The sequence below is a fragment of the Nomascus leucogenys genome, chromosome 14 (assembly GCF_006542625.1).
Source record: "Nomascus leucogenys isolate Asia chromosome 14, Asia_NLE_v1, whole genome shotgun sequence".
Classification (NCBI taxonomy): Eukaryota; Metazoa; Chordata; class Mammalia; order Primates; family Hylobatidae; genus Nomascus; species Nomascus leucogenys.
This window is the reverse complement of record NC_044394.1, coordinates 86,299,681-86,327,087: the sequence shown is the minus strand read 5'-3', so window position 1 is coordinate 86,327,087 and position 27,407 is coordinate 86,299,681. Positions and strand designations below refer to the sequence as shown.

At 48.1% G+C, this 27,407-nt stretch overlaps 1 protein-coding gene across 1 annotated transcript in view; it reads left to right on the top strand.

The window, feature by feature from the left end:
- Positions 1–19,065, top strand: part of RNF213 (ring finger protein 213) — a 132,684-nt gene extending 113,619 nt beyond the window's left edge. The window contains exons 51-68 of the mRNA XM_030828168.1: positions 519–629; positions 1,055–1,297; positions 1,642–1,723; positions 2,513–2,547; positions 4,351–4,445; positions 5,557–5,713; positions 6,290–6,470; positions 7,711–7,802; positions 8,400–8,651; positions 9,766–9,898; positions 10,265–10,348; positions 10,971–11,151; positions 11,411–11,612; positions 13,333–13,410; positions 13,906–14,100; positions 14,561–14,650; positions 14,745–14,923; positions 18,046–19,065. Coding sequence (XP_030684028.1) covers positions 519–629; positions 1,055–1,297; positions 1,642–1,723; positions 2,513–2,547; positions 4,351–4,445; positions 5,557–5,713; positions 6,290–6,470; positions 7,711–7,802; positions 8,400–8,651; positions 9,766–9,898; positions 10,265–10,348; positions 10,971–11,151; positions 11,411–11,612; positions 13,333–13,410; positions 13,906–14,100; positions 14,561–14,650; positions 14,745–14,923; positions 18,046–18,199 — 2,544 coding nt within the window. The 3' untranslated portion in view covers positions 18,200–19,065. The remainder of the gene's footprint in view (positions 1–518; positions 630–1,054; positions 1,298–1,641; positions 1,724–2,512; positions 2,548–4,350; positions 4,446–5,556; positions 5,714–6,289; positions 6,471–7,710; positions 7,803–8,399; positions 8,652–9,765; positions 9,899–10,264; positions 10,349–10,970; positions 11,152–11,410; positions 11,613–13,332; positions 13,411–13,905; positions 14,101–14,560; positions 14,651–14,744; positions 14,924–18,045) is intronic.
- The last annotated feature ends 8,342 nt before the right edge of the window (positions 19,066–27,407 follow it).

Below are 27,407 nucleotides of genomic sequence, written 5' to 3'. Positions count from 1 at the left end.
TTGTAGCCCAAAAGTTGCTTGCCAGAAGACTGCCCATGTGGGGCATGACCCCAGGTGTCCAGGCCTGGAAAAGGCTCCTTCCCTTTTGGTGGGTTGAAGGCTGAGGCACTTTTCTTTTCACATGCAAACTTCGCGGGCCTCTGGCCCTTTGGTAGATCTGGCGGGGGCGGCGGGTGGGGGGGTCTATCCTATAATCCCAGCACTTTGCGAGGCTAAGGCAGGCAGATAACAAGGTCAGGAGTTTGAGACCAGCCTGGCAAACATGGTGAAACCCCGTCTCTACTAAAAGAAAAAAAAAAATTAGCCAGGCATGGTTGCGTGTGCCTGTAATCCTAGCTACTCGGGAGGTCGAGTTAGGAGAATCGCTTGAACTCGAGAGGCAGAGGTTGCAGTGAGCCGAGATTGTGCCACTGCACTCCAGCCTGGGTGACAGAGCAAGACTCCATCTCAAAAAAAAAAAAAAAAAAAAAAGATGTGTTGAGCTTTTAAATTCTCACTTGATACCCTTGATTTTGCAGGCCTGCAAGACCCCCCAAAGCCAGCAGTCAGCCTACTTCCTGTTAACACTGTTTAGGGAGGTGGCCGTTTTGTACAGATCCCACAATGCGAGCCTCCACCCCACGCCAGAGGTGAGTAACCACCTGCAGGGCTGTGTTCAAAGTCTCAGTATTTGGAGGGATTTTATTGAATTGAATGAAAGTTATCAACACAAATCATGCCATAATTTTTTTATCTAGGATAGAGGTTTTCAACCTTGTTATGTGGAGGAACTATTTTCTGTTTAACCCAAAGCTTGTAGAATTATAATGAAAACTAAAGCCAAGAACATAAGATAATGTTTAACAAAATAGAGTATCAAAATTAATGCTTACGTATGTGGATGCTGTGTTTGTATATGCCCAATTCTCTTCTCTGAAAAATTTCTCCCTCAAATGGTGGTGATGTCTCCATATTTACCTTGATATTTGATGTGTATTTGGTGTCAGTGTATGCCTAAGAGCAATCCACACAATATTCTTTGATACATCTTAATGTTAAGTTTTTTTCCTGTCAGCAATGTGAAGCCGTGCGCAAATTCATTGGCGAATGCAAGATCCTTTCACCTCCTGATATCAGCCATTTTGCAACATCGCTCGTGGACAATTCTCTGCCATTGTTCAGGGCGAGCCCCAGGGACAGCAACCTTGAGGGAGCGGTGACAGAAATGGCCATTCATGCTGCAGCCATCCTTCTGTGTGGACAGAATAAACTCTTGGAGCCCCTAAAGAATCTGGCCTTCTCCCCAGCCAACATGGCGGTAAGAGTAGGCCACAATTCCATCGGCCTTCACTGGAACACCCGCCCCCCGCCAGAGCTTGTCACTGTAGAGACCGAGCTGCAGCTGTGGGAACTCTTGAGCATATTTATCTCTCAGTTCTCTGCCTTTGTGTTACTTGATTCTTGAGCACACAAGATAGTGACAGACTTGCCTTGCCCTTTGTTATTTCACAGGGAGCTGTTCTGTTTTCTTCACAGATAGCCTGAGAAGTCCAGTAGAAGGAAAGCAGAGTTCCCTTTCTTCCTCTAGGCCTCCTGCTGAGCAGCAGCACCCAGGTGACAAGCTCACTTATCTAGAGCTGTCTCTGTTTTCTTGTTTTCCAGCATGCTTTTCTTCCAACCATGCCTGAAGACTTGCTGGCTCAAGCTCGGAGGTGGGAGGGTCTGGAGGGAGTCCGCTGGTACAGTAAGTGTTGGGGTCTGCATGACCCCATACTCCTTTCAGCTTCAAAGGGTGTCCAGATGCTATGAAGCATTGGGTTCGACTTGGGGTCCATGTGGTTTGTGCCTCAGGGTCCAAAACCACCTGCATTCTACCGGTGGCATCTGCAGAAGATGAATGGCTTGAAGGCGCTGGTACTACGCCGGCTAGATGATCCAAACCATTTCATTTCTTTGTCGTGTGGAAAAGGCCCTCTGTGATGCACTTCTGTTCTCTGGAATATGCCATTTTGGGAGAAGGGAGGGACTGGGGACCACATCAGAGACGCATTCAAAGGCCCACCACAAAACAAAGTTTTTGACACAAAGCTCTTCTGAAATATATGAAATATAGAACTGGGAGACTGACTCATATAACCCATGACATGTAAATTTTGCTGTTGCCCGAGTAAATATTTTAAAACTAGTTTTTAAAGTTGTTATAAAATAGGCTCATGACAAAAAAAAATCAAATAGAAAGGTCTAGAATCCTGTCCATCTTGCCTCCAAAGGTACCCCTGGTATGGGCCTATATTCTAATTGCTCTTTACTTGATAAAATTAATAAAATTAGACTCGGACATTTTTCACTGACAAGATACATTTATTAAGCTTCAGGCAGGTGTCATATAACTTAACAAATTAGCGTGGGATGCTCTGGACACTCATTCTCATATTGTGGTCAGGGCCAGAGAGTAGAGAGTTAGCTTTCCCTTTTCAATGTCGGTCATTTGGTGAAACCTCATTAGCCAATGTGTGTCCTGTTCTCTTCACAGCTTGTCCCAACGGCCATCCTTGCTCCGTGGGAGAGGTGAGTCTTGGTATTTTAAGATAGGGTTTGAGGGGTGGCGTGCACTCCTGGGTTGGAGGAGGGGGATTGTGGGTCAGGAGAGTGAGGCTCTCGGCCTTCCAGGAGAGCACAGGCTCACCGAGGAGTGCCCAGGGTGCTCTGAGCAGGGCAACATCAATGGCACTAAGGGTTTCTAGCCCAGGGCTTCTCAGCCTCAGCACTGTGGACGTGGCTCTGCAGCGCGGGCTGTCCTGTGCACTGCGGGCTGTCTGGTAGTATGCCTGACCTCGAGTCCCTGGATGCCAGGAGCACCCCCTCCTCCCAGTGTGACAGCTAAAACTAGACATTGAGAAAGGTCCCCTAGGAAAGAAAATTGCTACTGGTTGAGAACTGCTGCTAGCCATTCTTTCTAGCCACTGCAGCATGGGGGTCAGTGAGCCTTGTCTTGATAGAATGGCAAGGTGTTGCCTGGACCACAGGCTGCATTATTAGCCCTCAGAGGAGGTGTGGTCCAGATGCCAAAGGAAAAAGCCATGTGTAGACTGTGCACCATGGGGGAAGAACTGTTGATTATTCCTCTCTGGATTCCCAAGCATCTAGCCTAGAGCCCTCCATACGCAGTATCTGTACTTGCTGAGCAAGAGGCTGGTGGGTTGAGCTGATACGTGGTAATTAGTTATTAATGTTACTTACTTACTTGGTTGAGACGTGTCTGGCTCTCTTGCCCAGGCTGGAGTGCAGAGTGACATGATCATAGCTCACTATAAACATTGAACTCCTGGGCTCAAGCAATCCTCCTGCCTCGGCCTCCCAAAGTGTTGGGATTATGAGCCACTGTGCCCAGCCTGATGCATGTCATTTAATAACGTATATAAGAGATACGGAGGGATAAAAACTGTTACATACACTTCATTTTTCTGAGCTTCAATCACTTCTTTGTCCATGAAATGAGGACATTGAAATAGATTCTGTCCAAGAATGGTCTCAGCTCTGAAATTCTGTAACTAGTTTGGTGTGTTATCAGCTGTGACTCTCAGTATATAGTGGGACAATATCTGATTTTGAAAAATGAGCCTTTGGAAGTAGATTATATGATTAGATTTTTTTAAATAAGAAAAGTCCAAGCCAGGTGTGGTAGGTCACACCTGTAATCCCAGCACTTCGGGAGGCCGAGGCAGGTGGATTGCTAGAGCCCAGGAGTTTGAGACTGGCCTGGGCAACACGTTGAAACCCCGTCTCTACAAAAAATACAAAGCATCAGCAGGGCAGGGTCGTGCATGCGTGTAGTCCCAGCTACTTGGGAGGCTTTTGCTTGAGCCTGGGGAGGTCAAGGCTGTAGTGAGCCGTGATGGTGCCACTGCACTCCAGCCTGGAGGACAGAGGCTCTGTCTCATAAAAATTAATATGTGAAAAAGTCCAAAATGGACATAAGGAAGTCAGTTTGGAAGCTATTCTAGTATTCTTGGTATTAGATCATGAAGTGCCACAGGCTAGTGTGATAGATGGAGGGATGGAAAAAGTGCCGAATACAAGAAAGAAAGGTTGAATTTTATGTATTTGTCTATAAAGTGTCACTCTGGGAATAAAGCTTAAATTGTCTCACTTATTAAAAAAACAGTTCTAGTTTGCCCATGTGCAACATTAGTGAGTACCTACCCTGTCCCTGTGGGTTCTCCACCCACCCGAAACAAGCACACACTGGGACAGACAATCCGAGGGTGCTCACGTCCACCGGTGATAAGGAGGTGTTCATTTGCATGATGGCATTTGTGAATAAAACAGTACTGCTCCAGAAGTGGTTCTAGTGCCCTGTCTTCACCTTAGTGTGGCCAGCCGATGGAACAGAGCACCTGCATTGACTGCCATGCACCGATTGGAGGCACTGACCACAAACCTAAGGACGGCTTTCATCTGGTCAAGTATGTGGGTCAGGATTCTATTTCCTAAGTACTCAAACCTTGGGGTGTTGGGCTGTTTTTATTCCAGCTGATAAAGTGATACTCAAGATAGTACTAATTACTCCAGTACATGTGGCCCTGTGTTATATTGAATAGCAATGCCAGAGTCCCAGCAGTCACGCAGCAGGGAGGCATCTGATCTGTTGTTGGCTCTCTGGGCCCTGAAACGCAAAGCAGGCTACCGATTAACAGCTGTTAATATGAATACAGATGCCTTCCTTTTGGGCCTTGGGTGCACCTTCTGTAGAAATATGCATGACATAAACAGATGATCTAATTCACGGGGACATCTACGTCTGCAGGACCAAAACCTGGGCATCCGTCTGTCTCAGCAGATGCCATCTCACTTGCCAGCAATCTTAGCTTTCTCTGTTTTTTATTTTTTGAGAAAAATGAAGAGACATAGTCTTATGAAATACCAGACTTCAGAATCCAGATACAAATCCGATCCCACAATCCTATGCTGAGATGAATGTGGTTCTAAATGCTCCTTTCAGAGAGTGAGTGGGACCTGCATGGGGGCCTCACATTCTGACTGTTCCCTGCAGTCACAGCTTAAAATACTTTCATGTTATCTCCAGAAACTATCACAGTGTCCTCCAACCTCTAATAGTTTTGCCACTGAGAGCATCTGCCACACTGCATCTCCTGTCTGCTGGACTTTAGATCCCAGTTTTTCCTTTGGGGAAATGAGAACGATATGGACACCCATGGGATGCCAACTGTCCTCCCAAACTCTAGCTGTTCTTAGCCTAACCGCTCCTCTCCTGACAAAGACTTCAGTGGAAAAGATGGGTCCGGGCCTGCCTCCTAACACCCTGCCCGGGGATCAGCATCAATACCACACAGCACAGCCACCTGACGCTGAGAATGCGGTGCGGTCTGGTCCGCCAGAAAGGCGAGTCTGTCATGAGAGTGACTCTTAGGAACATGGTCCAGGCTTTGTGGAACAGCAAGAACTTTTGACATAACTCTCTTCTCAGCCGTGAGCCTCACTCCAAGTGCTGAGAATGTGCAGCGCGCCGAAGCGGCCAGCCTCAGCCTCTGTCTTGTGTTCTCTCGTTCTTTCCAGCGACAGCGCAGACAGAACGCAGACCGGCCATGTGCTAGGCGACCCACAGCAGAGAGACGTGGTGACATGTGACCGAGGGCTGCCCCCAGTGGTCTTCATCCTTATCCGGCTACTCACTCACTTGGCTCTGCTTCTGGGAGCTTCCCAGAGTTCCCAGGTATAACCCAGTGCTGCCAAACAATGTGCTAAGTTACTCTAGCAAGAACCTGCTTTCGCTTCTTCCCAGGGAGTCCTTTTGTCTCGAGTCCTAGCTGCCATCTACGCGTTTTGGAGATAATTAGTCTACAAAGTAATATCCAAGTTATACATCTTCATGTTTCCCCCTGTGGCATATGATGGTATGGGGGGAACTACTTCCCAGATTATATAAAATCCACTTCAAATTAACACTCTGTGTCTTTGGTCCACATCTGGGAGTAGAGAGGCTGACATCTTCATTATTTTACCTGTGTCTTCATTGTAGCTAGGGAAGAAAGAGCACACTGCATAACCAAGATGGCCAACAGTACAATCTGAAAATTCTTTATCTCACTGTAATAACAGAAAAGCCAGCAGCTGTTCCGCTTGCTAGCCTCCTTTCACCTGTTTGAATCACACCTGGATCACTCCGCAGTTTTCATCTTAGAAACCGCCTGCCTATGCTGGTGCTCCACTCCCAATGGCCTCTACCAGGCTCACCATCTTCTCTACAAACCAGATCCCCGCTGAACGCTCTGTTCCATTGCCCCCACAGGCTCTGATAAACATCATTAAGCCTCCAGCGAGGGATCCAAAAGGCTTTCTGCAGCAGCACATCCTGAAGGACCTGGAGCAGTTGGCCAAGATGCTGGGACACAGTGCCGACGAGACCATCAGCGTGGTCCACCTCGTCCTGCGCAGGCTTCTCCAAGAGCAGCACCAGCTCTCTAGCAAAAGTGAGGAAAGGGGCAAGGGCTGGGCGGGGATCACACAGCACAACAGCAGCGCAAGCAGGTTCGCTGTCTTGTGGGCCACCCCACACGCAGCCAGTCTGAGCTCTGTCTGTGCTGTTGCTGGAAAGAATGAGAGAACACACAGAGAGAAAACGGTGTCTAGGGAAGGCGATGCCTGGAGCTGGAAAAAGGAAGCACTCTGCTTGCCCAGAGGCTGGAAGGAGCTGCTCTGTTCCCTCCATTCACCCCTGCCTGGCTAAGACCTGCAGTATTCAGGAGCGTCTGCACACAAGTGATATATGGGGAGTCTTCAGTTCTCAAGTCAGCCCTGTAGGTCATTCCCCTACCATGCTGGGAGCACGTGTTGTCCACACAGAGCATGTGTGTCAAAGGATCAATCACCATCATAGTTGTGTGCTGATTTATTAAATGTTTATATGTCCACAGTTATGTAAAAAAAAAAAAGCTATAAAATATTGTATTCACTGAGCTAATTTTCTATTTTAAAAATTTAAATCCATACAGAAAGAAAAGGTCTGTAAGATAACTTAGTAAAATGGTAATCTGTGAGTGGTGGAATTAAAAGTGATTTTCCTTTGCTAATCTGCAAAAATCACAATTACCATTGTGAGGACAATGTTAAAGTAATAACAATAACAGCAATAAGAAGTCCTGCCCCATGACAAGAAAATCTGCTCCCACCTCAGGTACTTCTTTGTCCGAAACTGGCATTCCTATTTATTTTCCATTTTGAACAATCTGATTTTATTTTAAGCCTCTTATTCTGGTGGGATTTCAGCAAGGTGAGCGCACCCACACTCACACTGATGAAATGACAGAATCCTGGAAGCAGGTGGACAGTTCCTGCAGCACTCTGCATCTGTGTGGTCTGCCTCAGGGCTTGGGTGGCAGCAGCTGAGATGGCTGGCGGTAGCCTGGGCCACTCTTACTATTCCCTGGGCTTTGGAGCTTAAGTTCTGTTCTTTCAGTATTTTTTTTCAAAATGGTTCTAAGATTACAATTATGTAGCATAGAGGAATTTTTAGAGATTGACGTTATCTTCAAAAGATCATTAAGTTGGTGATAACAACAGGAAGTATTTCAAAATACTTAGATTAATTTAGAAAGCTATTACCTGAAAACGAGTGTTATTCCTATTAAACACTTATTTAGGGTTTATTATACGCAGACTGCTGTATTCTTTGTGCCTTGGGTAACCTACACATTTGGAGTTTTTTTGTAGGGTTTTTAAATTTTGACCCAAGATTATCAACTAAAGAAATGAGGAACAACTGGGAAAAGGAAATCGCAGCTGTGATTTCTCCTGAACTGGAGGTAAGCAGTAAGTGGTGACAGCTGTGTTGCTCCTCTGTCCAGAAAGGAAGGGTCCCGGCGTCCGCTGAATGCTCCTTGCCTGTTGCCCCTCGTAGAGGTGCCAGCAAGAGCCTTTGGCTAAGCCCCAGATTCCGATGCTCCCCACCTCGAGTCGCTCCATCCTCCTCCCGTCCCCAAGTGCTCTTCCCTCCTGCAGCTGGTCATGAAGTCAGTCTGAGGAATTCCTGGGAATCCAGCAAGTGCAGGCAGTATTTTTCTCTCCATTACTTTTTACAGCAGAATGTAATGTACGAGGTAGAGAAATAAACTATCACATATATACGCACTAAAAATGAACTGACAATCATAGATTACTCATCTAGCAGCCAGAATGCTACTAAGAGTAATATAGGTTTCTGAATCTCATTCTGTTTGGGGAGACATACATCTATAAACGACACTGAAATTAGAAGATCAAAGGGAATACCTGATTACATGCTCAGAGCAGGGGACAAATGCCCTTGTATGCAGATGCCCACTGGTGGAGTTACTGGGTGTTACAATCTGTTTGTAGCAATACCTCACTTCCAGAATTTTTTTTTCATTTTCTCCATCCAGCTTCTAGATAAAACCATTCCCACCGTGAATGATCTCATCAGCCAAGATAAGCGTATCAGCTCTAACCCTGTGGCCAAAATAATATATGGTGACCCAGTGACCTTCCTGCACCACCTGCCCCGGAAAAGTGTGGTCCATTGCTCTAAGATTTGGAGCTGCAGGAAAAGGATTACAGTTGAGTACCTCCAGCACATTGTGGAACAGAAAAATGGCAAAGAAAGAGTGCCCATCCTCTGGCATTTCCTGCAGAAGGTACGTCTGGCTTACTGTGGCTCCCTCCCTTTTTCGGTGCAGAGTTCCCCAGTAGACCTGAAGGCCCTGGGCTTTTACATAGTATAATCATTCTTAACGGACTATTTCAGTGCTTTGATTTTGAATAGGATGTAGCAGAAGACTCAGGGCTAGAGATCTTTGTACATATCAAACCGTCAGATTGCCAGAAGCGTAAAGTCACAGACGAATTACACACCCAGGTTGGGATTAGCAATGACCTGTTGGGAAGCTGGAGGCCAGGAGAGGACCTCCCCTCATCACTCAGCCAGACAGAAAAGGATGCAGCTCTTTCCTAGCCACTCTGTTCCTCTCTGTCCACAGTGCTGGAGCATGGGCAGATCAAACAAAACTCCTCCCTGTGCCTAAGCATCGAGGCATAGATGGAAGATGGGAGTGAGTGGGTGTGTGCTGGCGGTGGTGGGGTACTGGGGAGCAGTCAAGTGTACTGGTCACATCTGTTGGAATTAGAAATACACTAACTTTCATCCATTCGCACTTTCATTTTCTACAATAGATTGTCTAATCATTTCTCTCCATGGACTAGTATTTGCTGTCTAGCCAGGATGAAGATGATTTGGGAACTTCTGTTTATCAGTTGAGGAGGATGAGTTCACAATGACAGGAAGGACTTCTGTCAATACTGTGGTCTCTCTCTGAGATGCAGTTTCATTACATCGATGCTTAGATCCTAGGTCTTTGGAAGGACACCCAAGAATAAGGCTAGCCCTCGCTGCCTAAGCTCTGGGTCTCTTCTTTCAGCAGCTTCTCTCCGTACCCAGCCAGTCACATGGGCCCAAGGGACAGATTTCCTTCATCAGCCTTTGGTGGACGCGGCTGATGTGTCAGCTCCATAGAGGCTGGGCTCCCTCTTCTCCGCCCTCCATTTCGAACACACTGCACTGTCTGTAGACTTGTGGGAAGAACTTGTGGGTAGCCCTTTTCCCGTTTTCAAGCTCAATGCTGCATCACAGGAAATGACACTGACCAGATTAAGCTACAAATACAAGTCTCACAGCCAGTCTCAAAGTCTGTATCCCCAATAACATTTTTTAGGTAAATAAAAATTGTTACCGGGTGGTCTTCCCTTCTCCAGGAAGCAGAGCTGAGGCTGGTAAAGTTCCTGCCTGAGATTTTGGCCTTGCAAAGGGGTCTAGTGAAGCAGTTCCAGAACGTCCCGCAAGTTGAATACAACTCCATCAGAGGCTTCCTCAGCAAGCACAGCTCAGGTGCGGCTCTGCTCTGACAAGACCAGGACTGTCCCGTGTTTGGTGGTTCGAAAGGATCACTGCATAGGGGGACAGGGTGGGGTGCAGGGGAGGAGGCGCTGATGGGTGCTCTATAGCCTAAGCCTTTACCATGCGGTGAAGGGTGCTTGAACCCCAAAAACATATTAGAAGCTTTCACCACAGCTGAAAAGCACCTCCCTCTCTTGCTCCTCAAACTCAGCTCACTGCTTCAAACAGCACCTCAGACATGCTTGTGACTGCACAAAGCAGCAAAGATGGGCTCTCGGCAGAGCACGTAACTAGGGTGGTTTGGCCCTTTCAGGGGGTTGCTATCATACGGTTCTTATAAAGTATTCTGTTCAACAGATGGGTTGAGGCAGCTACTTCAGAACAGGATCACAGTCTTTCTGTCGACATGGAACAAACTGAGGAGATCGCTTGAGACGAACGGTTAGTGTCCTGTCCCCTGTACCACTAAGCATTCCAGGAGAGCCTGGTCTGAAAGCTCTTCTCATCAGCCTGACTCGGCCCATACCTCTCAACACAGCACTGTGTTTTTGTTTTTGAGATGGAGTCTTGCTCTGTCGCCAGGCTGGAGTGCAGTGGCACCATCTCGGCTCATTGCAACCTCTGCCTCCCGGATTCAAGCAATTCTCCTGCCTCAGCCCCTCGTAGAGACAGGGTTTCACCATGTTGCCCAGGCTGGTCTCAAACTCCTGAGCTCAGGCAATCCACCTGCCTTGGCCTCCCAAAGTGCTAGCATTACAAGCGTGAGCCACTGCACCCGGCCAGCACTGTTAATGCTTAACTTGTGTCTCTTTTGATGGTGGTGTCTGGATAAGTAAAATAGTGTCAGGAAAATAAACCCTCAGTCCTCTTCAGTCCCTAAATATGGCATCAAAAGGAAGCTGAAAGCATTTGAAACTCTATCAGCATACGAGATGGGGCAGAACCGAGACCTGGCTCCTGGCTCTGTGTGGAGCTGATGGCTTCTGCATCCCTCCTCCCCACACCTAGATTCTGTGAGGAGTTGGAACTCCTCTCTGCTTAAGCATAACCCTGTCGTTTAAAGGCGTGATCAACCTACCCAAAGCCTACTGCAGCACTGACTTGGATCTGGACGCTGATTTTGAGATCCTCTTGCCACGCCGACGGGGCCTGGGCCTCTGTGCTACTGCTCTCGTCAGCTACTTGATTCACCTACACAATGAAATTGTCTATGCTGTGGAAAAACTCTCCGAGGGAAACAACAGGTGTGTGCACGAGCCACCAGGAAGTGGCGCCTGCTCAGCCCGGAGTCCCTATGCCCAGTGGGGCAGACATAAGCAAGCTTCAGCTCCTTCCCTAACAGACACTCACTCCTTCAGCCGCCCCCACCAGCGACCCGCCCCATACTTGGGTAGGGTTTTCCTCTGCTCCAACTGTGAGAAATAGGAGCCGGCTCCCTGCAACGTAGAGCCCTTGGTCCGCATGCCCGGCCTGGACGCTGAGCACTGTCTTTCTGCCCCTCAGCTATTCCGTGGATGCCGCCGAGGTCACTGACCTGCATGTCATCAGTTACGAAGTGGAGCGGGACCTGACTCCACTGATTCTCTCCAACTGCCAGTACCAGGTGGAGCAGGGCAGAGAGACCCTGCAGGAGTTCGATCTGGAGAAGATTCAGCGGCAGATCGTCAGCCGCTTCCTCCAGGGCAAGCCCCGGCTGAGCCTCAAGGTAGGGCTGACTCCTGCCACTGCTGCTCATTTGGTCGGTGTGTCTGTTGTGAACAAGCAGCCCTTGGTGTGTTTCTCGCGAGAGGGAAGCAGCACCTCACCCCTGCAGTCTGGTCTGTGTCTCCTCCCTCACACCTGCAGCTCCCGAGGCCACCATGCCACCGATATCTCTGGGCCGCAGGGCTCTCCTGAACGCTCTCCTGCAGGGCCATCTGCACCGCAGTCCCCCAAGGAACTGTTGAGGTCTTTTTTTGAAACAGGGTCTCACTCTGTCGCCCAGGCTGCAGGGCAGTGGTGCCAAGCCTCTACCTCTGGACTCAAGCAATCCTCCCACATCAGCTTCCCAAATAGTTGAGATCACAGGTGTGCACCACCGTGCCCGGCTAATTTGTATATTTTTTGGTAGAGATGGGGCTTCACCACGTTGCCCAGCTGGTCTCGAGCTCTTGGGCTCAAGGGATCCACCCGCCTAGGCCTCCCAAAGTGCTGGGATTACAGGCGTGAGCCACCGCACCCAGCTGACTGTTGAGGTCTTGATTCTACCAGTTAATGGCACTACCACCCCCACAGCCCCCCTTCCTTCAGCCTCCATGGGTAACCTGCCAGCAGGTGCCATTAGCTGTGCCTTCTGTGTGTCCTCACCTGACTGCCAAAGCCCACTCTGTAGTTAGAAGCATCTTGTACGTTGGACTGCTAGCCACTCCTAACTGGTGCCCACCTCCAGGTTCTTCAGTCCACGGCCTAAACCCACATCTGGCTCTCTTCACCCTGTGCCGGATGACCCTGCCTGGCCTCTCACGGCATATGGGATAAAGCCGACACTCTGTTGTCTGGTATGGGAGGCCCTGTAGCTCGGCCCAGCCCAACCTTCCAGCCCTGCCTCCAGCCACTTAGCCCATTTCCCTGAACTGCATCCCGTGACCTTACGCACTGGAGCCACACAGCAGGCACTTCCCCATCTCTGTTCTTTCACTGGACGCACTTGTTCCTTCCAGCTGCAGTCAAATCTACTGTACTTATGTACGGTACCACCCGCAACTGGGCCAGAAACTGTGAGAGCCCACGGATTTTTTTTTTTTTTTTTTTTTTGAGACAGAGTCTCGCTCTGTCACCCAGGCTGGAGTGCAGTGGTGCGATCTCAGCTCGCTGCAAGCTCCACCTTCCGGGTTCACTCATGCCATTCTCCTGCCTCAGCCTCCCGAGTAGCTGGGACGACAGGCACCCGCCACCAGGCCTGGCTAATTTTTTTGTATTTTTAATAGAGACGGGGTTTCACTGTGTTAGCCAAGATGGTCTCCATCTCTTGACCTCGTGATCCGCCCGTCTCTGCCTCCCAAAGGCGGTTTTTAATTCATTCTCACAGCCATGTCCTCTGGCAGAGTGACTGCCTGTGCATGGTCTGTGCCTTTAGTGGCTGAATGAATAAATGAATGGGATATGCACAAACACCTGTTGCCCTAGCGCCTCCTGTGGCAAAGCAGGCCACGATGATGTGACAATATCTTGTCATGTAATTGGCTGTGGGGACTCCGCTGGATTCCCAGTTGTGTTACTATTTCCATAGATGGTGGGTTAATGACAGAGAGGGGCGCTCTTAGCCAAGGGATACACTGGGCAGCGTGGCACTACGCTGGAGTGTTCCGGCTGCAGATTCTGTTTGTCATCTGCTGGAAATGTCCATGATGGATTTAATTTTAAAAAACTTTTCTTTCCCAATTTAGGGAATACCCACTCTGGTATACAGACACGACTGGAACTATGAACATCTCTTTATGGACATCAAGAACAAAATGGCGCAGGTGATCCCGATAAACCTGATCCTGTGCACGGGGCTTTCTGCCTTCTCGGTGTGTTTCCTCCATGTTAGGCCTACTCCAGCCTTGCCCCGGGTGTTTGCTGTGAGCCACGGTTTCTGCGGCCTCCCTGAGGACCCCAGAGGGCTCCCTTGCAGAGGGCAAGCAAGACAGCAAATCAGCAAGTTTTCTTGTAGAGTAAAAGCAGATTGACATCTTGTGGGTTCGATTCTTAGGAATGATGTCATGGCCATGCCTGCTGAAGCGGAAAGTCCACGGAACCGGTTTGTTCCTGCTGTCTGCATGCGGGTATTGATAGGCAGACCTGTGTGTCTCCATGACCTCCAGGAACTGCCTGCACACAGTGCGCCCAAGTGTCAACTGTTAGAGAGTTGACCCCACATGTGGCTTGGGCAGTGAAGGGGCTCAGCTCTCTTACCAGGTGGTGAGACACCAGAAACCCAGCCCATAGACATCCCTCTCCTGCTTTTCATTTCCCAGGACCCTCTCCCCAGCTCGGTCATTAGTGCCATCAGTGGACAGCTGCAGTCCTACAGCGATGCCTGTGAAGCGCTGTCTGTCGTAGAAGTCACTCTGGGGTTTCTGAGCACAGCTGGTGGGGATCCAAACATGCACCTGAATGTGTATACTCAAGACAGCCTGAAAATGGGTGATCAGACGACTCACGTGTTAAAGGTGGGTCTCACACCGAAAAGGAAATCAGCACAGCCCCTCACCCTGGTCTCCTGCTTCCTGCGAGGGATAGGAGCATTCAGGGAGTGCCACTCTAGGCGCTCCTGAAAAGGATGGGGAGACAAGAACAACTGCACACCCAGTCAGTCCAGCATAAACAGGACACACCAGGGACAGTAGAGACAGACACGCGCTAGAAATGCCAGCAGTCTAGATAGAGCCCAAATGTGACTGAGTACATGAGGCCCCTGCAAACCGCGTGATGTGAGCAGACTGTGAGGTGCCGCAGGAGGGAACTGGTAGATAGGACAGAGATGGCCTTCACAAGGAGGGAGATCACATGAGTACAGGGCAGAACGAAGAGAAGAATGCCTGTGTGGAGGGCACTCAGGCTCCCTGGTGCACGACACGAGTGCGGGTGTGAGACCTCAGCCCCCACTCAGGAATTCTATTCCTTCTGCAGGCCTTAAACAGATGCCAGTTAAAACACACCATTGCCCTCTGGCAGTTCCTGTCTGCTCATAAGTCTGAACAGCTGCTGCGGCTGCAGAAAGTAAGTCTGGTCTCTTCCTCTCCACTGGACAGAGGGACTGCACTCCCTTTTCCCTGCAAGCTTTAATGCTTCATTTGCTCTTCCGTCGTTTTAGGAGCCATTTGGGGAAATCAGTTCAAGGTACAAAGTGGATCTGAGCCCAGAAAATGCCAAGCTCCTCAGCACATTCCTAAATCAGATTGGCCTAGACACCTTCCTGCTAGAGCTGCACGAAATGATAATCTTGAAACTAAAGAACCCCCAAACCGAGGGGAGCTTCAACCCTGAGTGGAGGTATGGATCTGCACACCTACAGGGCGGGGCAGACACAATGTTGTGCTATCTCTCTTGTGATCTTCTATAGACACAAAAATGGTTCTTTTCTTACCACAAGATCCCATTTCCTGCTTTTTGCCATTACCAGGGGACCTGAGGACTGGCTTTTTGGTTTTAATCTCTACTGGGTTTTCCTTAAGCAATTACACAAGTTTTTTTCAGACAAGAGTCTTGCTCTGTTACCCAGGCTGGAGTGCAGTGGAGTAATCTCAACTCACTGCAACTTTGGCTCACTGCAACCTCCGCCTCCCGGGTTCAAGCAAGTCTCATGCCTCAGCCTCCCAAGTAGCTGGGACTATAGGCGTGTACCACCACGCCTGGCTAATTTTTGTATTTTTAGTAGAGACCGTTTCACTGCGTTGGCCAGGCTGGTCTCGAACTCCCGGCCTCAAGTGATCTGCCCTCCTTGGCCTCTCGAAGTGCTAGAATGAAAAGGCGCAAGCCACTACACCCAGCCTGAAAGTCATATATTCTACTTTTAACAAGTAGACTGTGTCAAAGAGAGGTACACTTTAAATTTGATAGAAAAAGCTACCCTAGGCCGGGTGTGGAGGCTTACCCTGTAATCCCAGCACTTTGGGAGGCCGAGGTGGGTGGATCACCTGAGGTCAGGAGTTCAAGACCAGCCTGGCCAACTGGTGAAACTGTGTTTCTACTAAAAATACAAAAATTAACCAGGCGTGGTGGTACACCCCTGTAGTCCCACCTACTCAGGAGGCTGAGGCAGGAAAATTGCTTTAACCTGGGAGGTGGAGATTGCAGTGAGCTGAGATCACACCACTGCACTCCAGCCTGAGCAACAGAGGGAGACTTCGTCTCAAAAAAAAAAAAAAAAGAATAGAAAAACCTATACCAATGTATAGAGTGTATGAGAATATAGAATATTCAACATTGGATATTATCCATCTTTTACATAGTTGCCAATCTAATGGCCAAAATGGTATCTCATTTTCACTTGTATTTCTCCATTTACCGTGAGGCTGAACGTGTTTTTTATATTTATCCATTTGTATATCATCCTCTGAATTGCCTTTATTTTTTATTTTTTGAGACAGTGTCTCACTCTCACCCAGGCTGGAGTGCAGTGGCACAATCTTGGCTTACTGCAACCGCTGCCTTCTGGGTTCAATCGATTCTCCTGCCTCAGCCTCCCTAGTAGCTGGGATTACAAGTGCCAACCACCATGCCCAGCTAATTTTTTGTATTTTAGTATAGAGACGGGGTTTCTCCACGTTGGCTAGGCTGGTCTCGAACTCCTGACCTCAAGTGATCCACAAGCTTTGGCCACCACACCCAGCCTAAATTACCTAATATCTTTTTCTCTTGCGCTTTGTCTCCGTAATGGTTGTGACAGCTCTTTGCATAGAACAGGGGTTCATCTTCTATGCCGTGTGCCACAGTGCTCTATTTCAGCCTTTAATTTTATGAAGTCAAAGTTGACAGAATTTTCCTAAAAGGGTTTCTATACAAAAACACTTACTAGGATCTTCCTTATCTCAGGATTATAAACTAGCCTTTTTTTTTTTTTTTTTCTTTTTTTGAGATGGATTCTTGCTGTGTCATCCAGGCTAGAGTGCAATGGTGTGATCTCAGCTCACTGCAACCTCTGCCTCCTGGGTTCAAGCGATTCTCCTGCCTCAGCCTCCCGAGTAGCTGGGACTACAGGCATGCACCTGCCTGGCTAATTTTTTTGTATTTTTAGTAGAGACAGGTTTCACCATGTTGACCAGGCTGGTCTCGATCTCCTGACCTCAAGTGATCTGCCCGCCTCGGCCTCCCAAAGTGCTAGGATTACATGCGTGAGCCACCGCGCCCGGCCTGTCCTCTCTTTGTGCTTTCACATACTTGTTTTATTCACCAGTTTATGTTTCGGTGTAAAGTAAGTATTTAACTTGATGTTTTCCTGACTAGATCATCAAAGTCCAGTCTTCCTCACCAATATGTTTCCTATTTGCTATCTTCCTCCATTATGCTATGTGGCATATACTATATATATTTATGTTCTTTCAACTTATTCAACAAGTCTTTACTAGCCTGTGCTTTTCATGTAGATAAAAAAGATCCCTTTCCTAGAGAATTTCCAGTCTTTGTTAATGTGAAACATGTAATAGAATACAAGGTTTTTTGAATGGGGAGGGCTTGTTTTTGCAACCCTGTAAATAAACTTCACCTTGCTAGAGGGCCTGAAGTCATGTGAAGGGGCCAGCACAGGGCTTGCTCTGTGGACTTCTGTCGTGTTTGTGTACTGCATGTGGGAAGCAGCAGTCAGGCACCAGAGCCTTGAACCCAGGATGCTAGTCCCAGTTCAGGAGCTCAGGTCATTGACCTGAAACTGCTCCTCAGGATTTCTGGGTTTTTTTTTTTTTGAGACAGAGTCTCACTCTGTTGCCCAGGCTGGAGTGCAGTGGTGCAATCTCGGCTCACTGCAAGCTCCACCTCCTGGGTTCAAGTGATATTCCTGCCTCAGCCTCCCGAGTAGCTGGGATTACAGGCGCCCACCGCCACACCTGGCTAATTTTTTTTATTTTTAGTAGAGATGGGGTTTCTCCATGTTGGCTAGGTTGGTCTCGAACTCCTGACTTCAAGTGATCCACCCGCCTCTGCCTCCCAAAGTGCCAGGATTATAGGTGTGAGCCACTGCGCCCGGCCTAGGATTTTAAGTCTTAACGAGCATTTTGGTTCTGCTGATGACAACAGGAAAAAGTGACATGAGGGGACTGATTGGTCCCCTTATGTTATATGGGAGACTTTTTTTTTTTTGAGACAGGATCTCACTGTGGCCCAGGCTGGAGCGCAGTCGTGCAATCTCAGCTTGCTGTAGCCTCCACCTCCTGGGCTTAAGTGGTCCTCCCACCTCAGCCTCCTGAGTAGCTTGGGACTATAGGCATACACCACCATGTGCCCAGCAAATTTTTTATTTTTGCTAGAGACAGGGTTTCGCCATGTTGCCTAGGCTGGTCTTGAACTCCTGAGCTCCACTAATCCACCCACCTCAGCCTCCCACAGTGCTGGGCTTACACACATGAGCCACGGTGCTGAGGAGACTGTTTTAAATGCTCTCTTATTCTTTGGTTTTTCAGCCTGAGAGACACTCTAGTAAGTTACATGGAAACTAAAGAAAGTGAAATTCTTCCTGAAATGGCATCTCAGTTCCCAGAAGAGATACTGCTTGCCAGTTGTGTCTCAGTGTGGAAAACAGCTGCCGTGCTGAAACGGAATCGACAAATGAGATAGAATTATTTCCTCAGCTATCTTTGGATGACTTTGGTGAGAAGACTCCTCTCGCCTCGTCTGCGGCGTGGACTTCATCACGGACTGGTGCCTTTGCATTCAGAAGGAGAGCTGTCAGCATAGCACCAAATTCAAGACCAGGGCGTGCTACATGAGCTGACAGCTTTTTGAAAGCCAAACTGTTTCTGAACCATGTATATACATGTTCTGAAACTTTCTCATCATATTATGAGTACCGTTCATTGGGAGATTACAATGAAGATTAGATGAAATTGGAAATAAAGCAACATTGTTTACGTTCCAGGAGACACGTAGCTCAGCCACACACCCAGTAATGATCTGTGCCCGCTCACCTCTGGCACTGCCCACCCCCTTTTTTTTTTTTCTAATTCTGTACTCACAAAAGAGAATCTCATTTTCTTCTTTCTTCCATTCCCTTAAATTCTGAGTATTTTACATATATTTCTGGGTTCCCAAGATGATGTGAAAAACTACCAGACTGTTTTTTGTCTTCTCACAAAGACAAGAAAAATCAGGGCATTTTGTGAGTGCCTTAAGATCAAACTAACAAGATCTGACCCACACCCTCACAATGAGTCACTGCCCCACTTCAGAGGGTAAGAGCCAAAAGCCTCATTGTGAAAAGCACTGGACATGGACCAGGGACACCGTCAGGACCTTGGTTTTCTCACGCGTAAAATGGAGAGTGGATTAATCGCCAAAAATTCTTCTGATCTGATATTTTGGAATTATAAGAGAAACTAGATGACTGTAAACTTGGTCACAGGCCTGGTTCTGGCAGTTCTTTGGGGACTCTTTTCTAGCATTATGCCAAATAAACATGCAGTCTCAGTGTGCTCTCATGTGTATGAATATCTAGTCCTCTCTGTGGTTCTCAGCCAAGACATAAAAACTAGGACTCAGAGCGCATACAAAACCAGTTATGTTTCGGAAAGAGGGAAGAGAGTCCCCGAGCCCGGATCTTGTACTGCTTTTCTCACTGAAGTGTTGCCTTTTTTCTTTCCAAAATCTGCTCTGATACTTAGGACCTCTCTGGACTAATTTCTCTTCCTAGACAGCTCAGCACAGCTATTGATATGTTAGAGGCAGTATCCTTAATATTCATTCTAAATGAGTTAACGACTTAACCTGAAATTGGGCCTAAGGAGTGAGAGCTACAAAAATACAAAATGCTTGTCCAGGACTCAGCCATGCACACCTTGAGCAGTGCTGGCAAGAGGCACGGAAGGAACTGTGCTCCGTTCTCCTCACTGTGATGGTGCCGCCACAGTGTCTGATGAAGGGCAGAGTGACCCAGACTGCAGGCAGTAACTGACTTCACACAGTCCCTGGCATTTAGTCATCTGTGATTGTTTTATCACTCTGGACTGTGCAGAGCCACCTGCCACCAAGATCTGCATTCCAACTGCCTATGAACGGGTGTGGGGGCCGGGGGCTGGCTTGCCATTCTGACTGCTTATGAGTAGGTGTGGGGGCTGGGGGCTGGCTTGCCATTCTGACTGCCTATGAGTGGGTGTGGGGGCTGGGGGCTGGCTTGCCATTCTGACTGCTTATGAGTAGGTGTGGGGGCTGGGGGCTGGCTTGCCATTCTGACTGCCTATGAGTGGGTGTGGGGGCTGGGGGCTGGCTTGCCATTCTGACTGCCTATGAACGGGCGTGGGGGCCGGGGGCTGGCTTGCCATTCTGACTGCCTATGAACGGGTGTGGGGGCCGGGGGCTGGCTTGCTGACGTCTTCAACTTGAGCTCCTTTGATAACTCAGAGCTGGCCGTCAGGTGGCAGCTCACACCCAGACTCACTGGCTACACCGCAGCAGGACCCAGACTCACTGGCCACACCTCAGCAGGGGGGAGTCGAGTGTCAGTCTCTTTCTGTGACGGCTTTTTTTTCCTTTGGCCTGGGAATTTTTCCCATTTTTATGAAGGGGTTTTCAATTGTTTCATTTTGTATGCTGTGCTTCAAAGCCTTAACTGTCAAATCTTACATTATCTTGTTTGTACAGAAATATACTGGCCTAGCAGAGGCAAAAAAAAAAAAAAAAAAAAAAAGTGAATTTTATTTTACTTGTCATACCTGTCTTAATAAACTGGAGTTTTGCTGCTAAAGAACCCTTCTCTCTGGGGGCAGAGCTTCTATTTATGGCACATAGATATCAACTAGGCTTTTGGGAATCGTTTGTGGAAATGTCCTTTAGAAGCACCCATGAAGTAGTATGTTCAGACTGTGCACACAGAAAACATGCTCTGCCTTCGAATGTGAGGTGGTAGACTTTTCCTCTGGACAAAATGACAGCAGCCTGGCGACTCCACAGTGGAGTTGAGCGCCACTCCCTGTAGCCGATCTGGGACTGAAACGCTTACACCTCTGCCTCAGAGAGGAGTCCCCCATGCCCGCCTGAAATGACTTCACTGGAAACAGCAGGGCTGCAGCTAACAGGAATACAGGTAGGAGCTAACTAACTTCACCCAGGAGTCCACTTGTGGGGTAAGAGATAAACAGTAAGCCTTCCAGGAGCCCACTGACGTTTGAGTGCTAAAAATGCCCCTTTAGGGGGAAAACTGCATTTTCTCTTCCAAAAAGGAAAGGTTCTTCCAGGCAAGAAACCTGTGGTCTGGAACCACAGCGAGAAGAAGAGGCATGCTGGCCTGCACCGGAAGACTCACTTTGTCTGCCCTGCGCCAGCCTCACCTCACCCTGCAGGTCCTGTTTCTGCCATGGATGCCTCATCACCAACCCTGACCTTCCCCCTCCCAACCCTTTATGCATCCTCACTCCCACTCATACCCGCTTCCCTGGATAGTTCCCTGCTGCAGAGTTCTTTCTGCTTTCAGCCCTACCTTGGTGGTGATTTACCTGAAAATCTTCACAACTGATCATTATCTCCTTGTCTTCGAGACCTGACTGAAAAAATTAGGTGTGCATACCTGTAATCCCAGCTACTTGGGAGGCTGAGGTGTGAGGATTGCTTGAGCCTGGGAGTTTGAGGCTGCAGTGAACTATGATTGCATCACTGCACTCCAATCTGGGTGACAGAGTGAGACCCTGTCTCAAAAAAAATAAAAATAACATAAGGACCTTATTGTATGTGCAAATTATTTGCCTTTCATTAACAGTTATAAGACTTTGTTCATGTGTTAACTGAGAAGGCCCTGAGCTATTTCAGTTATTCCTGTATGTTCAGGTAATTCCAATTTAGAACCAAACTTCCAGTGATAAATATTGGGAAGAAAATGACAGCTCAGGGCCATTTTCTTAGACAGGTAAAGCCACCCAAGTCTAGCCATGCGCACAGGCACTAGTGTGCTGAAGGAAAACACCTCTGATTTGATACATAAAGTGTGAAGGTTGCATAAACTGGAGAGGTGGCCGGAGAAAACCTGAGTGTCGAGCTGAGTAACAATCCAAGCCATGATTAGCATTTATATTGCATTCTGCATTTTTCTCATCCCATCACCTTCGTTAAGTTCAACCTTACCATTACGAATCCTGTTTCCAGCTGGAAAAACAAGCACCAGGAAAGTGCATCCCCCCCCCGCCCCCCCTCCCTAGCAACTTTGGTCAGAAGTCACACCTAATCACCCTCTCTGCAGGATACGCTGGGGATAGCCCTTTTGAGGGGGTGGGGTTGTATGCGAAAGCAACCTGGGGCCAAAGCAGGAGGAAGCTGGAGAGGCTGGAGGGGCCTGGGGTCCAGCAAGTGCTCCACCAGGCTGCCCCTGCTCAGGTGCTCCATAGCCCATAAAAAATGGCTTCAGCCCTGCTGTGCTTCCCCTCACACCTAAACTTACTAAAAGGGTCCTACCTTCCCCAGTATTCCTTCATGATCACTGCTACCTGTGCCCTGAAGCACAACAGAACCTCAACCCAGAGGACAGCCACTTCCTCAGAACCCACGATCTTTGCCCCATTGCCACAGGTCCATGAGTGACTCCTAATGACCAAATCCAAGGGCTCCTTCGCCCTGAGCACTCTGGAACCCAACAAAGCCGACACACAGCCCAGCTCAGACGGGCCTGAGTGTGGGTCCTGGCTCTCCCATTTGCCAACTCTACAGCCATGGCAAGAGGCTCGACCTCTCTAAGCTTCAGTTTCCCGTCTGTGAAATATCTCTCAGTGCTCTTAAGGGAGGAGACCACCCTTCATATTGTCTTACGCCCAATTTCTGCCTCCAAAGACAGAAGTAAAAACTAAAAGGCAGAAATGAAATCCACAAGCAGACAGCCTGGCGCCACACCCTGGGCCTGGTAGTTAAAGATCGACCCCCGACCTAATTGGTTATGTTATGTATAGATTACAGACAGTGTATAGAAAAAGCACTGTGAAAATCCCTGTCCTGTTCCCTTCTAATTACTGGTGCATGCAGCCCCCAGTCACGTACCCCTTGCTTGCTCAATCAAGACTCTCTCACACGGACCCCCTGAAAGTTGTGAGCCCTGAAAAGGGACAGGAATTGCTCACTCTGGGAGGTCAGTTGTTGGAGACGTGAGTCTTACCGAAGCTCCCGGCTGAATAAAGCCCTTCTTTAACTCGGTGTCTGAGGGGTTTTGTCTGTGGCTTGTCCTGCTACATTTCTTGGTTACCTGACCAGGAATCGAGGTGATTAACGGATGGTCCAGGCAGCCCCTTAGGCGGCTTAGGCCTGCCCTGTGGAGCATCCCTGTGGGGGACTCCAGCCAGCTTGAGTGATGCGGATCCTGAGAGCGCTCTCGGGTAGGCAATTGCCCCAGTGGAATGCCTGGCCAGAGCAGCGCATGGCAGGCCCCCGAGAGGGATCAACGCAGTGGAACGCCTGGCCAGAGCGGCGCATGGCAGGCCCCCGAGAGGGATCAACGCAGTGGCTGAACACTGGGAAGGAACTGCCACTTGGAGTCCAGACATCTGAAACTTGGTAAGGCTGGTCGTTGGAACTTGCCCACTCCCTTTGAGTGGAAGCGTGGCCTGGTCACCCACGGCGTGCCTGTACCGGCACTTTGGTTTTTGTTTTTGACTTGACTTGGATTGCGTGATTCTTTGGTTTTGGTTTTGACCTGGCTTGGATTTCCTGATACTCTGATTTTGGTTTTGATTCTGGTTTGGTGTAAACTGTAAAAGTGTGTGTGTGCCCTTTTTACCTGTTCTTTGTTTTGTGGTATGCCTGTAGGGTGAGCATGATGTTTTGTCTCGAAGAAGCATGGGTCAAGCACAATGTAAGCCCACCCCACTAGGAACTATGCTGAAAAATTTCAAGAAAGGATTTAAGGGAGACTATGGAGTACTATGACACCAGGCAAACTTAAAACTTTGTGTAAGATACACTGGCCAGCATTAGAGGTAGGTTAGCCATCAGAAGGAAGCCTGGACAGGTCCCTTGTTTCAAAGGTATGGCACAAGGTAACCTGTAAGCCAGGGTACCCAAACCAGTTCCGGTACATAGACACTTGGTTACAGCTGGTTTTAGACTCCCCACCCGCCCGCCCCAACAGTGGTTGAGAGAACAACAGCATAAGCGGCTGGCAGAGGCGAGGAAAGACCAGCAGAGAGAAAGAGGAAGAGACAGACAGACAAAGAGGGAGTCAGAGAAAGAGACAGAGGCAAAAGGAAAGTCAAAGAGAAAGAGAAAGAAAATCAATAGGGGAAGAAAAAAAAGAGATACATATACAAGTAGTAAGAAAAAAAAAAACAACACTGTGCCCTATTCCTTTAAAAGCCAAGATAAATTTAAAACCTATAATTGATCATTGAAGGTATTCTCCATAACCCTATAACACTCCAGTACCACTTTGTTGTCAGTGTAAACAAGGGCATATCCCGAAAGCACTGAGGCCTTCCTATCAAAAATCCGTAACCCAGTAACCCGTGGATGGCCCAAATGCATTCAATCTGTAGCAGCAACTGCTTTGCTAACAGAGAAAAGTAAAAAAATAACTTTTAGAGGAAACTTCATTGTGAGCACACCTCACCAGTTCAGAAGTATCCTAAGGAAAAAAAAAAAAAAAAGGATGATTTAACATTAACTACTGAAAATTCTCTTAACCCAGCAGGTTTCCTAACAGGGGATCTAAATCTTAATTACCATACAAAGGCCCGACCAGACCTAGGAAGAACTCCCTTTAGGACAGGATGATCTATGGTTCCTCCCAAGTAATTAAAGGAAAAAAAAAAAGCCATCTATACCAATTCTAAGTTAATTTGGAGAAAACAAGGTCTTACTAATAGCAAAGGATAATTAAAATCCCCAGCTTACAAGGTTTTCAACAAAGTAAAGCTTGCTAAAAGTTAACCGTGTAACATGTATTATAGTAACTTCTAATCTTGTGGCCTTAGTCTAGTCCACAGACATAAAAGAAGTTCGCTTTGGAAAAGAATGGTTATCATCTTTGGGAAAAAAAAAAGAAGGAGGCCAGGCGCGGTGGCTCACGCTTGTAATCTCAGCACTTTGGGGGGCCGAGGCGGGCGGATCACGAGGTCAGGAGATCGAGACCGCGGTGAAACCCCGTCTCTACTAAAAATACAAAAAAAAATTAGCCGGGCATGGTGGTGGGCACCTGTAGTCCCAGCTACTCGGAGAGGCTGAGGCAGGAGAATGGCGTGAACCCGGGAGGCGGAGCTTGCAGTGAGCCGAGATTGTGCCACTGCACTCCAGCCTCGGCGACAGAGCGAGACTCCGTCTCAAAAAAAGGAAAAAAGGGGGGGTGGGGGCAGAATTTACGTAAAAAGAGTGTTATATGGTAAATTCTTGCCCTGAAATAAATTAACTGGTTGTTTAAAGAAATGTTTGTAATAAGTCAGAAAGTTGAGGTATGTCGAAGAATTGTCTGCGAAAGTCGTGAAAGACAAAAATGTTACAAAAAATTATGCAAGAAATGTTGTATAATTTAAAAGTAACTAGGCCTCCTAAATGTAAAACTATTGGGAAAAAAAAAACAGTTTATGTGCAAGTGTCAGGCCTCTGAGCCCAAGCTAAGCCATCCCCTGTGACCTGCACATATACATCCAGATGGCCTGAAGCAACTGAAGATCCACAAAAGTGAAAATAGCCTTAACTGATGACATTCCACCATTGAGATTTGTTTCTGCCCCATCCTAACTGATCAAAGTACTTTGTAATCTCCCCAACCCTTAAGAAGGTTCTTTGTAATTTCCCCCACCCTTAAGAAGGTTCTTTGTAATCTCCCCTACCTTTAAAGAAGGTTCTTCGTAATTCTTTGTAATCCCACCCTTGAGAATGTGCTTTGTGAGATCCACCCCCTGCCTGCAAAACATTGCTCCTAACTCCACCGCCTATCCCAAACCTACAAGAACTAATGATAATCCCACCACACTTTGCTGACTCTCTTTTCAGACTCAGCCCACCTGCACCCAGGTGAAATAAACAGCCTTATTGCTCACACAAAGCCTGTTTGGTGGTCTCTTCACACAGATGCGCGTGACATTTGGTACTGAAGACCCGGGACAGGAGTACTCCTTCTGGAGACCGGTCCCTGTCCTCGCCCTCACTCCGTGAGGAGATCCACGTACGACCTCGGGTCCTCAGACCAACCAGCCCAAAGAACATCTCACGAATTTCAAATCGGGTAAGCGGTCTTTTCACTCTCTTCTCCAGCCTCTCTTGCTACCCTTCAATCTCCCTGTCCTTCCAATTCCAGTGCTTTTTCCTCTGTAGTAGAGACAAAGTAGAGACAAAGGAGACACATTTTATCCGTGGACCCAAAACTCCGGCGCCAGTCACGGACTCGGGAAGACAGCCTTCCCTTGGCGTTTAATCACTGCAGGGACGCCTGCCTGATTATTCACCCACACTCCATTGGTGTCTAATCCCCACCGTTCCAGAATAAAGCTGTGTCCGTCAGACAGCCAGCGCGATATCTCCTCTTCCTCCTGGAAGTGGCAAGTACTCTCCCCTACTTCCCTTAAACTCACATTTCTGAAGAACAATAACCTTTATGAGCCTAATACATCCCTTCATTCTATTAGGTCTATCCATCCTCACCCTACTCTTTGCAACAGGGCTTTACGCAGTCACCCCCACTACTTGGACTGCACCCCAAAAACTTGTCATCCCTACTATCTTCTGTCTAGTCATACTCCTATTCACCATTCTCAACTACTCATAAATAACCTGCTCTTGTTTACACTGCCCGTTTACATTGTTTCTCCAAGACATCACTGCTGATATCTCCTGGTGATATCCCCAAACCGCCACTCTTGACTCCTGCTTGGAGTGGATAGATGATCTTTGGTGGCAGGGCACCCTCCAATACTTCTGCCCTGATGAAGTTCTATTCTTTACTTTTATACTCACTCTTACTCGCATTCCCATTCTTATGGCACTCTCTACCTCTCCCCAGTTACCTCCAGCATACTATCAATCTCACCCACTCTCTCCTCACTACCTCCAATCCTTCTCTAGCAAAGAATCGTTAGCTATGCGTTTCCCTTTCTTCCTGCTTTTACACAGCCATCCCTGCTCTACAGGCCAACTGGGCTACCTGTCCTGTCTCCCTGCACCTCAGAACCTCCTTTAATAGCCCTCATCTTTACCCACCTAAGGAACTTCTTTATTTTCTAGATAGATTTGGTGAGAACTCCACAGACATTTCACACCAACAGGCTGCCACACTCCTCTGCATCTACTTACCGCACCTTTCTCCTTATGTCGGTTCCATCCCCCCCATATTTGGACCCCTAACCACACAAACAACCATCCCTGTTGCCGCTCCTTTATGCATCTCCCGACAACAGCCTACTGGAATTCCTTTAGGCAACCTTCCACTGTCCAAATGTTCCTTTACTCTTTATCTCCAGAACCCAGCCACACATGTTACCAAACAGATGGGAGCATTCCAACTTCGCATTACTGACAAGCCCTCTATCATTACTGACAAACTAAAAAACATTGGCAGTCACTATTGTTTAGGAAGACACCTACCCTGCATCTCACTCCATCCTTGGCTACCCTCTCCAGCTCGTCTGAATCTCCTCCTAGCCCCTCCTCTTGCTTATACCGAGCCCCATGAATAGCAGTGAAAGGTTACTCGTAGACACTATGCGCTTTATCACACACCATGAGAACTGAACCCCTCCCTCTACGCAGTTGCACCATCAATCTCCATTATAATCTCTAACGGCTGCTGCCCTTGCTGGATCTCCAGGATTCTGGGTGCAGGATTCCTCTTTGAGTTCACCCTCTCACCTTGCCACTTTACATTTCC